Below are 15,000 nucleotides of genomic sequence, written 5' to 3'. Positions count from 1 at the left end.
CATGCCCTCTACTCTTTGCGAATAGTGTATGGGTTCTCAGTTTTACGTCCCACGGGTTGTACATTGCGGCATTGTTATCTGTGTCTCTAGAGATTGGTTGCAAACCACCAACATCAAAATACCATAATACTGTTTGTTTGTTTGTCCTTCCAAAATTTTGTATAGGCATTGTTTTTATTTTCTCTCGGCACTTATCATGGTTCCAAGAGAAACTGGAAACATTGCTTGTGCAAAATTTTGGAGGGACAAATAAAGAGTTTTGTGGTATTTTTTATCTTGGCTAATAGACCTCTTTGCAGTTGTGTGCTTAGTTACCTGGCCTTTATATGAAAGTGAGGCTGGTGTTGACCTTGTTATGATACAGACCTTCCTCCTTTTCTTATGTTAAATGATTTTGTTGTCATGCTAATTAGTAAGAATTTACATGAGAAAAGCAGTGAGGTTTCTATCAAAACAAGGTCAACTCTCATTCATAGGCCAGGCAACTAAGCACACACTTGTAAAATACTACAACAAGAGTGTCCTCTCAAGTTTAACCATGTGCTCTCTATTTCCAACAATTGGGTCATTGTCGGGGATAGCGTTACTTTTAGATCAGGGTAAATGCAGCATTTTGACGTTACTGGAGAAGCAGAGTTTACGGAACTTAATTTTTTTGTATTTCAAGGCACAAAACGTAGGGCAGAAGATAAAGGGGGCACTTCGTGTCCCTTATTGAAATTGGCGTGCATTTTATGTCTTGCATTACTGAACATATCTGCCTCAACGATGCATTTATCTAGGATTTCTTCCCAGTTGTTTCGCGGTAACAATGGTGAACTAGGGAATGGTCGTAAATTCTAACGGACAGGAATGTGAATTAACTAAACCGCACACCAGTGGCTCAGTTGGTTGAGCACCGGGCCGCCATGCGGGAGGTCGTGAGTTCGACTCCGGCCGGATCAACACTCAGGGTAGGCTCGATTACCAGCCGCTGTTTCGGGAAATGAGCCAGCGCTCACTCCCGAAATCTCAGCTGGACGCGTGAGGTGAGCCATTGTTAATCTCCGCCAATCAGAAACTCGCCTGCACAAATCCGTCTGGCATAAATTATATGTTTTGGCTGCGAAGGTATTCTTTGACCCGGCCTGTTCGAGGTTTACAGTGCTTTTAAGGTAGGAAACATCCAAGATTGCGACAACGAAAAGTGTTCGAGAAGCTGGAGAATGGGAACTGTGTCGTTTTCTACGGCCTGAGTTCGCAAACTTCACTGATTTTCCAGTTGGCGCCAAGGTCAAAATACGGCTTTTAAATCCATTTCTATTGCAATTTTCTCCTCATACTTCGCTAATGTGAGAGCAAGTAAAATTCCTCAAGATCAATTGAAAGTACTGCTGAGTTTATTGGTGGCAAAACGAGGGGGCCGATGAGGTCGACCAAGAGCTGAAGCCGCCGAAGATTTTTTTGATGATTCGCCGGTTGAATTCAAACTCACATTGATCATTCTGATCATTTAACCACAAACTCAAGCTCGTATCATCTGGAAACTTCGCACAGATGTTTTAACCATTGTTATGTAATTTCTGTTTTCTTAAAATCAGTGTTTTTGGGATGTCTAATGCTATTTCCCCGCAACTATTGACTTCGCATAAATTATATTTTGAAGTTACGTCACAGACACAATCTATCGCTCACGCGTCCAGCCGTCTCTTCTCGGGGAGGATACCCGAACTCGAGTGTGTGGCGGAAATCGAGCCTACACTCAGGGTCTTAAAATAACTGAGGAGAAAGTGCTGCCTTTGTAATTACATCCGCAAAATGGTTAGACTTTCAAGTCTTCTCGGATAAAGACTATAAACCGTAGGCCCCGTCTTTACAAACCTTCAATGTTCATAAAAAACCTGTGGCACGTTTAGAGAGCCCACACACTAGTCGAGAAGAGTAGGGCATGTAGTTCCCGGTGTTGTGGTCTGGCCTTTCCTTCAGCAATGTGGTCGGCTCGGTGGAATCTTCTGAATGGACTACTGATGAATGAGACCACATTACAGTAAAACAGACAGTAGTCAAATTGAAGGAGTCCAAGTGCTGAAACTGGTAAACTGGTAAATTTAAACAGATGCTGATTGTTAAAAAGTTGTTAAAAATCCAAAAAGCGAAACAAACATATTTTTCTTTGTTTTAGAAACTGCATCAGTCCCGCTTTTGGACCTGGGCTTTGCCATAAGTGCTTCATCGCGGCACGCAGTTAAGGCTTTTGACCTCATGAAAGAGTCAATAACAAGCATTATCGATCGCTACGAAACAAGCAACATCCGTTACGCTCTGATTACCTTCGGCGACTCCGCGAAACAGGAGGTCAACTTCACATCAGATCTTCCGGGTCCTGAAGCTTTAAGACAGGCGATAGACAATATTAGGCTGCCGTCCGGCGAGCCAAACCTTAAGGGGGCTCTTGAAGAAGCGAAAATGATGTTCAAACAAGCTCCTTCACGACCAGGCGCAAAAAAGGTCCTTGTTGTGATTATGGATAAGAAGTCAACAAGCGATTCTAAAGAAGTAGTAATAGATGCTATCGGATTGGAGAATAATAACATCAATGTCGTCCCAGTTGGTATTGGCTCGGAAGCAAGTCAGTCGGAATTAGAGAAGATCACGACCAACAAGAAACTTATGGTGGATGCTGGGATAGATGACATTCCCGAGAGACTGGGAGAAAAAATTATGAGAAAAGCAGTCAAGAGTATGTGTTTTCTTTGTGTTCTTTGCACAAGATAATTTCTAGAAGTAGAATTCTCTATTTTCGAATTCCCCATAATACACTTTGTTTACCCCCCAAATTTTGCATAAACTATTGTTTTCAAATGCTCTTGGGGACACTGAATATTCCCAAGAGCATTTGAAAACAATGGTTTATGCAAAATTTGGGGGGCAAACAAAGTGTATTATGGGGAATTCGAAAATAGAGAATAGATCATAGCTACAACCCGGGCCAAAATATCTCGGGACACCTTAAGCAATGATCGAGCGCAAAAATCTCTTCAATTAAAGGTTTACATTGTATTCTATAATAATTCCCCTCATAGTGGCCCTCCGACCTCCCCGTTATAATGTTGAAACAAACTGCAGCATTTCTGAATTAATGTTTCCCGGATTCCAATCAACATCGTAAGGAGGGGGTCGGAACAAGGTTATTCCCATTAAACCGGTCGTGCGTTTTTGACTTGATTGTCCAAACACTTTTGTCCGGAATTGTAGTATTTATACAACTTACACAGTTACTAAGAATGTATACTTATACCTGATCCATTAAGCTTGGACGCGAAGAATGCGCGAGGAGATTCACTTCCTTAAACACTGGGCCATTTTGCCTTCTTAAAGAGAATCCTGGAAAGATGGCTTGTGTACGAATTCTCTACAAGGATAGTAAAAAATGTGTAGTAGTTGTATTGTGCGTTGTTGTTGCGTTTTACTGAAACGAGGTTAGGCTCAATCCGTGTGAATAAACTGAATTTGCACGCAATGTTAACTAAAATATCTTGGTTTAACATTGTTTTATAGCTCTTCCAGCTATCCCTATGGCCAACTTGATCTTCGCAATAAGTGCGTTGTCAACGAATGCCAACGAAAAGTTCCAGAAGATGAAAGACATCATCAAGACCATGAACGAAGAATATGGAAAAGAGAGGATTCACTACAGCCTGATTGTGTTCGGTAAGGAACCTTCAGTGGAGCTGCGATTTTCCAACGTGTTTGACACTGATGACGAGTTCAGCGCTCACTTGGACGAGAGAGGTAGAGCAACGGACGGCGCGGATTTACATAAGGCCCTTCAAAAGGCCGCAGAGCTGTTTGAAGAAGATGAAAGGAAAGATGCGAGAAAGGTAACGAGTCGTTAAAAATTTTAGATCATCTATGATCTAATTTAGTCGCGTGTGCGCGCGTACGGAGCACGGGAGTTTTGGGCTTTGAGACTGCATTTACACAATAAAATTTTATGCAAGTAAGTCAATGACGTCACCTTTCCCAAGATCCAACACTCTGAGGTCCAATAGGTCAGTTTTGAACGTTGAACGTGAGTAATGCCGTAATCAAGCTCCAAATTTTGCCGGTCAGGTGTTTCAAAATCTGAAGAAACAAAGCACTTTAAACTAGCAAGTCTTTGACGCCATTTTCTCCTCGATCCAGCTCTCTGAATATGTTATAGTTAGTAATGGCGGACCAGTAAATAGGAAAATTCGAGTTGAGATAAACAGGTGTCTTTTTTAAAATCAAGGCTTAAAACATGGGTCTCTTAGTGTTTGGACGCCGCCACACAATTTGGACGCTTGCCGCGTGAGATAATCTTTATTGTTAGTTTTGATAAAGTTGCGCGTCTTGCCCGGCAGATAAAAGGCGAGATTTTGAGGTAGGAATCGTCAAAAATGTTTGCTTTCGGTGGGAAGAGCAATATTGTGGACTAAAATATGTGAGTTTAGGTGCAAAGCGGTAAAAATCGAAAACAGACCCATTCCTCTCACATCACGGTGGTGAGTCGAAATTACTGCTAGTTTTGATAATAGCCCATTTGCGAGTTGCTGTTTGCCTCAGTGTCAAAGCGAGTTCTGGTGCACAACCATTCAAATGGAAATGAGTTGCGCATTCTTATGCAAATCAAACTCATTTCCCTTACAATAATAGTTGAGCACCAAGACTCACTTCGAAACCGAGACAAACAGCAACTCGGAAATGGCCCATTTTGCGCCTCTAGCCCGGCAGATAAAAAGCGAAATTTCGAAGTTCTTAGGAATCGTCAAACCTGTTTCCTTTCGGTGGGGAGATCAATATTGTAGACTAAAATATTTGAGTTTAGGTACACTTTGACATTTTCAGATCATATTGCCTTTACATAACCATACACACATTTTTGTTAAGGTGCTTGTGGTGATTATGGACAAGGCGTCAACCAGTGATGAACAGGAAGTTGTGAGCGCGGCCAAGCCACTGTGGAGTGATGACGTGGAGGTGATTCCAATCGCGTTCGGCCGCGAATCTGATGAAAACGAACTGAAGGCCATAACACCACATGCGAAAAATGTCATTACCGCTGGCTTGTCCAATGAAACGAGAACGATTGCCGAGGAAATCATGCACAAAGTGCGAAAAGGTATGTGGACACCGACAACGGACTTTTTCCATTTGACAAAACTGATCGGCCAGATCGCGCAGTTGGAAGCACCAACTCTACAAGGCCTTCAAATTAGCACAGCTTCGAGAATGATATATACTCCTCCAGAAGAGTGCAAGGGATTATCATGCATGTCTTCCTTCAAATTACTGCATTTTATTTGCAAACTGACTGGTCTGGCCGGCCAGTTTTGAGTTGTGAATTTGCAGAATTTACAAAAAGAAAGTTTTCGAATTCCCACGATCTTGTGGTAAGGGACCAGAATATTGGCGAAGCGTCCCTTATAGGTGGATTTCAACCCATCTCTTGAGACCAAGGCGACAGTGGTGCAATGTGCAATTGCTGGTGGACTAACAAAATAATGTAATAAGAGATATTTAGCTTTTGTCTGTTCGTATGGCGGTCCACCAATATGGCGATAACGTAACGTGAAAACCACCTTTTGAGAAGCGTTACTTTCATTTATTTCTTGCAATAAGCTTTTATGAGTACCTCTGCCCGCGCTTTTTTGGGTGCAATACAAATTTAACTGGAAAAATAAGGAGCGTTATCTGATTTTACAATACAGACCACGTGAACAGGATAATATATTTACTGTAGGAAACAGACAATCCAAAAAAAGAATATTTCACTCTTCCAACATGGCCGTCTTGACGTCATGTAAAAACACTCTATTGGTTTTCCATGTCCTTCACAGCAAAAAAAGCCGAGTAAATTGAACTCAAAATAGTGAGTAAATCGTTGCATCCATAGTAACTCATTATATTGAGTAACCTGTAGCAGAAATGTTGAGTAATTTATTCTCTCGGGATGGAGTAAGTTTACTCAGGGTGAGTTAACTCACTCAGTTGTATGAGTAAGAGTACTCATACATTGAGTAACATTAACTCAAATTTAGAGGTAAAAGTACTCAAGAGAGATGCATCCATACTGACTCTTTATTTTGAGTAAAATGATTATCTACTCATAGATTGAGTAAGTCGTACTCTACATTTTGAGTAAAACAGAAATTTACTCACACAACGAGTTTTAATAGTACTCAAGGTATTGAGTAAAATATATGTATAAAAGTACCCTACATATCGAGTAAAATAAAATGACATTTTCAATTCAACATTTTCAGCTGAATAAAAGTTCATCCGATTAAATATCACCATACTTACATCATAATCATAAAAGTCATCTTTATACGTTCGAAATACTTTTAGTGATTGTACTCTTTAGTTACATGTGATCCATGACAAATACTTTTGCTTATTACTCCCTAAATAATTTAATATTTCGTCTACTTTGGTATATTAAGCACCAACTATTACGCCTCCTTTTATGGATTAAAATAATCACTCTTAATGTTTAGTATTTATAAAATACTCTCAAAACCTGAATAGTAAGGAATTCTCATTTTTTTTTCTTCAGTTTGCAAAGCCAACCTAAAACCTCACTTTATATGAATACGAATGAAGTAAAACAATATTGAATATTGTATGTAATCAAAAGATTTCCTGGTTTTCCAACAAGATATAGGAGGTCTATGTTTATGTTTTAACTAATTTTTGTTTCTTTGTTGTTTTTAATTCTTTCTAATGTTTACAGCCCAAAACACTGGATAACCACTTATCTATTTCATTTTAGGTACAGTTTACCAGAGCTGTCATTAACATATTAGCACACATGTAAACCTATATCACTGTTACAGTAAAATACACTAAATCTGGCCATTATTATACGACAGGTGACCTTAAAGAGTTGTAAAATACAAATATGTTATGGCAATGTATCTACAGCAATTGACAGCTAAAACAACTGCAGTATTCAAGGAGTATTCCAGTGCCAGACAAAACTAAGTTTTCTAAGAGTGCTCAGCACAAGCTGAGATGCACTTATCACAAGATCACAATGTGCACTCAATAATATTATCTTGACTCTAACAAAAGACTGGGTTCTACTGTACTCATGGGTGCACCACAAAAAGTACAGCCTAATAATATTATCTTGACTCTAACAAAAGACTGGGTTATGCTGTGCTCATGGGTGGGCCACCTAAAGTACAGCCTAATAATATTATCTTGACTCTAACAAAAGACTGGATTATACTGTACTCATGGGTGCGCCACCTAAAGTACAGCCTAATAATATTATCTTGACTCTAACAAAAGACTGGGTTATACCGTACTCATGGGTGCGCCACCTAAAGTACAGCCTAATAATATTATCTTGACTCTAACAAAACACTGGGTTATACTGTACTCATGGGTGTGCCACCTAAAGTACAGCCTAGTAATATTATCTTGGCTCTAACAAAAGACTGGGTTATACTGCACTCATGGGTGTGCCACCTAAAGTACAGCCTAATAAATTTATATTATCTCGGCTCTAACAAAACACTGGGTTATACTGTACTCTTGGGTGCGCCACCTAAAGTACAGCCTAATAATATTATCTTGACTCTAACAAAACACTGGGTTATACTGTACTCATGGGTGCGCCACCTACAGTACAGCCTAATAATATTATCTTGGCTCTAACAAAACACTGGGTTATACTGCACTCATGGGTGTGCCACCTAAAGTACAGCCTAATAATATTATCTTGGCTCTAACAAAACACTGGGTTATACTGTACTCATGGGTTGCCACCTAATTTAAAAGTACAGCCTAATAATATTATCTTGGCTCAAACAAAAGACTGGGTTATGCTGTACTCATGGGTGCACCACCTACAGTACAGCCTAATAATATTATCTTGACTCTAACAAAAGACTGGGTTATACTGTACTCATGGTTGCGCCACCTAAAGTACAGCCTAATAATATTATCTTGGCTCTAACAAAAGACTGGGTTATACTGTACTCATGGGTGTGCCACCTAAAGTACAGCCTAATAAATTTATATTATCTTGGCTCTAACAAAACACTGGGTTATACTGTACTCATGGGTGCGCCACCTAAAGTACAGCCTAATAATATTATCTTGACTCTAACAAAAGACTAGGTTATACTGTACTCATGGGTGTGCCACCTAAAGTACAGCCTAATAATATTATCTTGACTCTAACAAAACACTGGGTTATACTGTACTCATGGGTGTGCCACCTAAAGTACAGCCTAATAATATTATCTTGACTCTAACAAAAGACTGGGTTATACTGTACTCATGGGTGCGCCACCTAAAGTACAGCCTAATAATATTATCTTGGCTCTAACAAAAGACTGGGTTATACTGTACTCATGGGTGTGCCACCTAAAGTACAGCCTAATAAATTTATATTATCTTGGCTCTAACAAAACACTGGGTTATACTGTACTCATGGGTGCGCCACCTAAAGTACAGCCTAATAATATTATCTTGACTCTAACAAAAGACTAGGTTATACTGTACTCATGGGTGTGCCACCTAAAGTACAGCCTAATAATATTATCTTGGCTCCAACAAAAGACTGGGTTATACTGCACTCATGGGTGTGCCACCTAATTATTGCCTTGGTTCTAGCAAAAGAATGGGTTGTACTATCCTTATGGGAGAACCACCTAAAGTACAGTCTAGTAATATTTTCTTGGCTTTTTAGAATTTCTCAAACAAACCAACATTATTGTACTTACAAACATAATATATTCCTAAAGTGTACTCCGACCAATTATCTTTGTGCTACACTCAGCTAATCAAGGATAAAATCTGAAAATAAATTTCCAATATATGTACATTTGGAGACAACATTAATTAAGTTAATTCTAATTAACATCGACATTGACCTGGCAACAAGTAACTCTGTTTAAAATAGAGTCTTGGATGTATTCAGATCCTGAAAAGGCTTCTGAACTTGGATAGTGGTAGAGAAAGTTCTGCAATTTCCTCAAGGTGCTTGAGTATTCGAAACTCAGTTAGACCTGAAATAACAATAGTGAAAATGAAAATAATAATGATAATTATAATAATAATAATAATAATAATAGTGATAGTAATAATAATAAACATCACATTTAGTTTTGAGGGGAAAGAGTTTAAGTCAATATCTGTTGTAATTTAATAAATTATTGTCATACTTAACGTCACAATTAATTATCATAATAATAATAATAATAATAATAATAATAATAATAATAATAATTGAGGGGAAAGAATTTAAGTCAATTTCTGGTGTATGATGTAAAGAAACAAACCAAGCAAAACAAATACAATGAAACATGTAAACATAAATATTATGCTTGAATTTTTAAAGAAATCATAGCCAAATTACTAAAGTAAAATAAACTTGATCAATTCTTAGTGTTTTATATATTCTTACCCCTGTTCGTTCAAGCCCTGTGATGTTAATCACTGGCTGCCACGTTTTAGAGGAGACCCTTTCCTTCGCCTGAAAGTGGACAAGCTTCCAGTCAGGTATATTCAAGCTCTCCACGTATCTTGGAAAGTGTGCCATCGCCAACAAGTTCCTCCACGGCCCTCTTTAATTAACCCTTTTTTTACCCACTTTTTACAGAAACGTCCTCGACGATTTCATTGACCATTGCCTTGGCTTCGATTCTGGGTTGTCAAATACACACATTAAAATCACCATAGCCAAATTTCCACTCTGTTTGTTGCATACGTCATCAAGATTCTTCATTATGCGATTACTTCGCTGCTCCATGAGCAAAACCTTTTCAGGCGTGTCTGAATCGTCCATTTCAAATGATGAAAGCGACAATTTGCTCGCCGGGGTTGAGAGCATTTGAATCCAAACGTCGAGAAGCAAGTGGTCGTTCAGAGGTTGCTTGATAATCAAGTCCAATGAGTTCAAAAAGTCTCGCAACTGCGAGAAAAACTCATCCGCATCTTCGATTGTTGAGTATATTCTGGCGAAGAAAAACGGATATCAGTCAAAAGGACGAATAAACAATTTCCATTCGATTCGATTCGACGAACGACCATCTTGCAATCGAAGATCCTCTGGAAAACTTCAGGCGACAAGTGGCGATCGTTTACATTGCGTCGGCGTCGAGGTTGAGAACATAACAGTAGCAATGCGGACTCTAGTCATCACTTACGCGAGTAAATGGCGAGAGACCGAGAGACCTTCTTTGGCGCACTCTTACTAAATTTTTGGGTGTGCCACAAGTTGAAATACGAAACTGAAGAGAACTTGTGATTTGAATGACTACAGTAACGAACCGTAACATTATCCATACCACTTAAAGCAGCGTTGAAAACTTATCCGTGACACATTTAATGAAATTATCACACCTACAACGGGAAAGCACAGTGTCTTCTCATGAGTCTGCGTAACGCAAGACTAATCTGGGTTCAGAGGTTCACCGCGTGGGTAAACAAAAGCATTGACGTCACCACTCTCCCGCCACGGCCAGAAAAATGAACAATGGCGTTCCGATGTTGGTACTGTGCTAGTAGCTACGCTGATAGTACCTTTAAGAAGCTCCTTAGTAATGTAAAGTTTATTCACAGTCACGAGCCAAACTTCACGATAACATGTGGCGATTGTAGCCAATCAATTCAGAAATTCAACTCGTTTAAATCTCATATTCAGCGAAAGCACAACTGGAACAATCTTATCATAGACCGCAAAATTAAGACGCCGACACAGAAGAAGACAAGGGCACTCTCGCGGTAAATTTAAGCGATGATGAGGGCCATTCACAGGGGGTTGATAATTTTTTTTTTCTTCTCCGAGTCCACTAATACATGTATATTAAAAAATGTGCAAGAAATTCATACTTCAAGATCGCAATCACGCGTGCGATTAGTAATTCGCCGTACACACAATGTAGTGAATAAATTTAGAATGTACATTGTAAAACCTCTTATCATGAATTATGCCAACCATCGTCGGAATCAGTCGCACGGTTCTTGCGTACACTGTAAATATTAATAAATACATACGTAACAATGGGATTAAGTGTCCTGAGAGGCCTAGCTTAAACTCTTCGTTGAGGAGAGGGACATTGTAGTGTATGGTGGCATTGTTTTCATAGCAGAATCGGTAATTTTTAGGTGACTAGAATTATGTTCTGCTAATTTATTTACTCATCAGTTCATTTATAACTTATTTATATAACAAATTAATTCAATATTTATCAAATAATTTATAGTTGAAGCGGGTAACTAAACTAGAAAGCGAAAATGTATAAGAATCATGATTTTAACCTGCACCCATAAATGTAAAACGTTAGATCTCAAACTTCCTTTGTTATATCTTGACGACTACAGAACAGCCGAGTTTCGCTCTGTGTGTATTTCTACTCCCTCGTTTGACTTAAAGTCAAATTACTCAAAATAAAGAGTTAATTTACTCGGTGTGTTTAGTAAAAAAAATTACACAAAGTTTTGCGAAATGAGAGAAAAACACTTACTCAGTCAGTGAGTAAGAATTTACTCACATATTTGAGTAAATTTGAGTTATACCTAGTTTACTCAAAATATTGAGTTACTTCAACTCACTATGTTGAGTAAAAAATCTAACTCATGTTGTGAGTAATCTAACTCAAGATATTGAGTAAAATGCTTACTTTACTCATAAAGTGAGTCTATTTTACTCATTATCAAAAATGCTTTTTTTGCTGTGTTGTTTCGTAGCTAAGGAGGACATTGCCTTTGATATCTACTTATTTTGTTTGAATTTCAGCTGTGCCGATGATTGACGTTGCCTTCGCCATCAGCTCCAACGCCCCTGGATCTGAGCAAAGTTTCAAGAAAATCAAAGACGCCATGGACTTTATAATCAGAAATTATGGTGCGGATAGAATGAGGTATGCCGTTGTCAGATTTGGCTCATCTGCATTCGAAGATATTTCTTTCCAAGATGAAAAAACAGTGGATGAACTTAGAGAACAAATCGACCAAATGTCACGTCCCTCGGGGATGCCGAATCTCAAGGAGGCCTTGGAGAAAGTAAAAGCCATGTTTGATCAAGCACCAGAGAGGTCTGGCGCAAAGAGATTCCTTGTTGTTGTCATGGATACCAAATCAAGCAATTCACCGGAAGAGATTACCAAGGAAGCAGAGTCTCTAGAGAAGGATACAATTAAGGTACGCTGATTCACGTAAGCTAATGCGATTTGACATGGACTCCAATATACAGAGACAGAGAGCAAGAGAGTAAGGGATGTGGCTGGATTCTGTAAACTGAAGTAGCCGTATGAATGAAGGGGTAGTTTCTAAAGAAACTGTGGTGCTGCGTCGGTGGGGAAGTAGTATACAAAAATTTGGTTTTATCAACGGAGTTGATAATGTAAATTGGCCACCGTACAGAGATTCTAAAAGCTGACGTTTCGAGCGTTAGCCCTTCGTCAGAGCTCTGACGAAGGGCTAACGCTCGAAACGTCAGCTTTTAGAATCTCTGTACGGTGGCCAATTTACATTATCAACTCCGTTGATAAAACCAAATTGAAGTAGCCGTAGCTACCTCGCGTCCTATGAACCCATCGGAGCACAAAAACAGGGCTTTGTGTAATACACCTTAAGCGGAACGCCATTTTTAATTTCTTGCGATCGAGATGTCTTGAAATTTCTGGTTATCCAATTGTATTGGATGGCAAATAAGTTTTTATCGCACTTTCTTCATCCTCCGTCCCACTTATAATTTATTGTTGTCTCAATGAGACTGTTGGCAGTGCGGCCCAGTGCTTAGTGTACTTGCATCGAGATTCAGAGATCCCGGGCTCGAGCCCAGTTCTGACCTCTCCTGGTAGTCTCTGGTTCATTTCCTCGGCTGCTCTTGTAAACAGCCAACTGGTTTGTCTCCGGCCAGTTGTTGGGATTCTTAGAACATTGTTGTTCTGCCGGGCCGACTCCATACCGGTTTCCACCGGTTTACGGAAATCGGTCAGAAACCCGCGAAAGGGGACTTTGGAGAGTTAAAATCAAAAAAATCCTCCGGGGAGTATGATGTTTGATGTTCAACTCAATGGTCAGCGTCATCATCGCAGGAACTGGATGCAAACAACTTGTACCTCTAGTTTGCTTGCTCAGTTCCTCGAATTTATAAAGGGCCCGTTTCTCGAAAGTCCCGGAAACGTTTCGGGCCCGAAAAGTCATTTGTGAAACTGATAACCGCTTATTTTGGAGAGCCGATCCTTTAACATGCGTTCAAGGTAACAAAAAGAAAAAATAACTGTAAAGTTTGACGACTTAAATCCTCTCCGTTCTTGAGATACAAAGGGAATTGTGACACCCGAAAATGGCCCGTAAAGTTTCGGGACTTTCGAGAAACGGGCTCCTGGTTAGTTATTGATGGTTTGCATCTGACGTCACAGTGCACAGAACAATGCAGTAAAACCACCAGGTGATCTGGTGACGTAATTTGGAGGACTGGGAAGAAAAATTTTAACGCCGTATCCCACAACCGCGCGTGGCCTTCGGAGTTGTTTCCAAACTCCCTGCAGTCCTTCCATCCCCACCACTCATCTGGTCAATCTGTTTCTACCACATTGCCTGTTACCGACTGCACATACAAGTAGACCGGAGGAGATCTAACCTCGCCTTTGCCATGTTGAATGCGAAAATAAGGCCGTACGCGGTTGTGGGATACGGCGTTAAAATTTTTCACCCCAGTCCTCCGAGTTACGTCACCAGATCACCTGGCTGTGGGACGATTTTGTATCGTCTTACACACCAACATGGCCGTCTTATCACGTGGATCCAAACCAAGAATAGAATCGTGTCCTTTTTGTCATTTGGCAAGAAAGCTGTTCTAAACATAAACGTTTAAAAAATACTGCTTTTTGAGCAGGGTTGGGATTTGAAGGCTACTGCTCATGCGGTATTATCATGTTGTCGCCGTTACATTGCAGCGTTTCGTTAACTTTTCTAGGTAATCCCAATCGCTCTTGGCACAGAAGCAGATCGAAACGAACTAGAAAAGATCACTACAAACCGAAAGAACGTCGTGGAGTCTCCAAAAAGCGAGGAGCCTGAAGCTTTGGGAAAGAAGATCATGAAAATTGTTGTCAGAGGTATTTGCCATCAACCAAGCCTCTTAGATTAATCGTACTTAACCCTTGCAATGCCTGCTTAAAACATAGCTTTTCTTAAGATACTAAATTGCGTGTGTTGCATATAATAGGGATTGTATGCGAGAACGACGCCGAAGGTTGAGTGAACTTTATTTAGCAATACACGCACCCTGTAATCATTTTCGCGATCATTTGATTGCAAGTGTAAATTGCGTATTTCACACACAGAGATGAATTTTGGATAAACGATGTTGACGACCGGAGAGAAAGTTGAAACTCCATCATTGGATTCTAACGTCCTTCATATTAAAATGTGAACGGCAAGGAAATGCATCAGAATTTAATATAATCGTGCGCACGTGCTGTGCGTGCAGAATTAAAACGCACGTGTGAGGCCAGCGGAGCCATTTTTTGTTTGTCTTTTTTTAACCCGTTGTTTTGTGGTGTTTTCGCTCACCTAGTTGCCTAAGTTCCCTGAACGATCCGTCCAAATGACCGTAAGCGAAAAACGTATATAGTAATTTTCCGGTTGTTTTTAATTTTATTTCTACTTACAGATCACCTGCCAGTAAAGAAAGTCGACATGATCATAGCCATCAGTGCCACCGCGACCAGAGGCGACGAGAACTTCAAGAAAGCCAAGGATGTTGTCCAGTCAGTCATCAATGAGTACGGCCGTGAACGTCTTCATTATGGTGTCATACTTTTCGGGAAACCACCGCTAACAGCTGTGCGCTTGCGGGGCAGATATGACAATGACGCTAAATTGATGGAAGCGATAAACGCATTCCCTCGTGTCAAGGACGGTGCGGACTTGGCCGAGGTATGTAGAGTTCAATCAAGAAGTTCTGTTTGACTTATTAGGGACCTTAAGATCTACGACGGCGACGTCAACGAAAACGTCACCTCAAAA

At 39.9% G+C, this 15,000-nt stretch overlaps 1 protein-coding gene and 1 long non-coding RNA gene across 2 annotated transcripts in view; one reads left to right on the top strand and one right to left on the bottom strand.

The window, feature by feature from the left end:
- LOC138053176 (uncharacterized) overlaps positions 1-15,000 on the top strand; it is a 126,332-nt gene that overhangs the window by 35,963 nt on the left and 75,369 nt on the right. Inside the window, exons 24-29 of the mRNA XM_068899838.1 lie at positions 2,162-2,719; positions 3,538-3,860; positions 4,891-5,122; positions 11,759-12,162; positions 13,946-14,087; positions 14,645-14,910. Of these exons, the coding sequence (XP_068755939.1) occupies positions 2,162-2,719; positions 3,538-3,860; positions 4,891-5,122; positions 11,759-12,162; positions 13,946-14,087; positions 14,645-14,910 (1,925 nt within the window). The remainder of the gene's footprint in view (positions 1-2,161; positions 2,720-3,537; positions 3,861-4,890; positions 5,123-11,758; positions 12,163-13,945; positions 14,088-14,644; positions 14,911-15,000) is intronic.
- LOC138051456 (uncharacterized) lies at positions 6,064-11,659 on the bottom strand. The gene is made up of 2 exons (XR_011132819.1): positions 9,425-11,659; positions 6,064-9,026 (listed from the first exon to the last, which is right to left on the bottom strand). It is a non-coding gene; the product is annotated as an uncharacterized lncRNA (long non-coding RNA).

Source organism: Montipora capricornis, chromosome 6 (assembly GCF_036669925.1).
Source record: "Montipora capricornis isolate CH-2021 chromosome 6, ASM3666992v2, whole genome shotgun sequence".
Lineage (NCBI taxonomy): Eukaryota > Metazoa > Cnidaria > Anthozoa > Scleractinia > Acroporidae > Montipora > Montipora capricornis.
The sequence above is the reverse complement of the archived record's forward strand: the minus strand, read 5'-3'. Positions and strand labels throughout refer to the sequence as shown.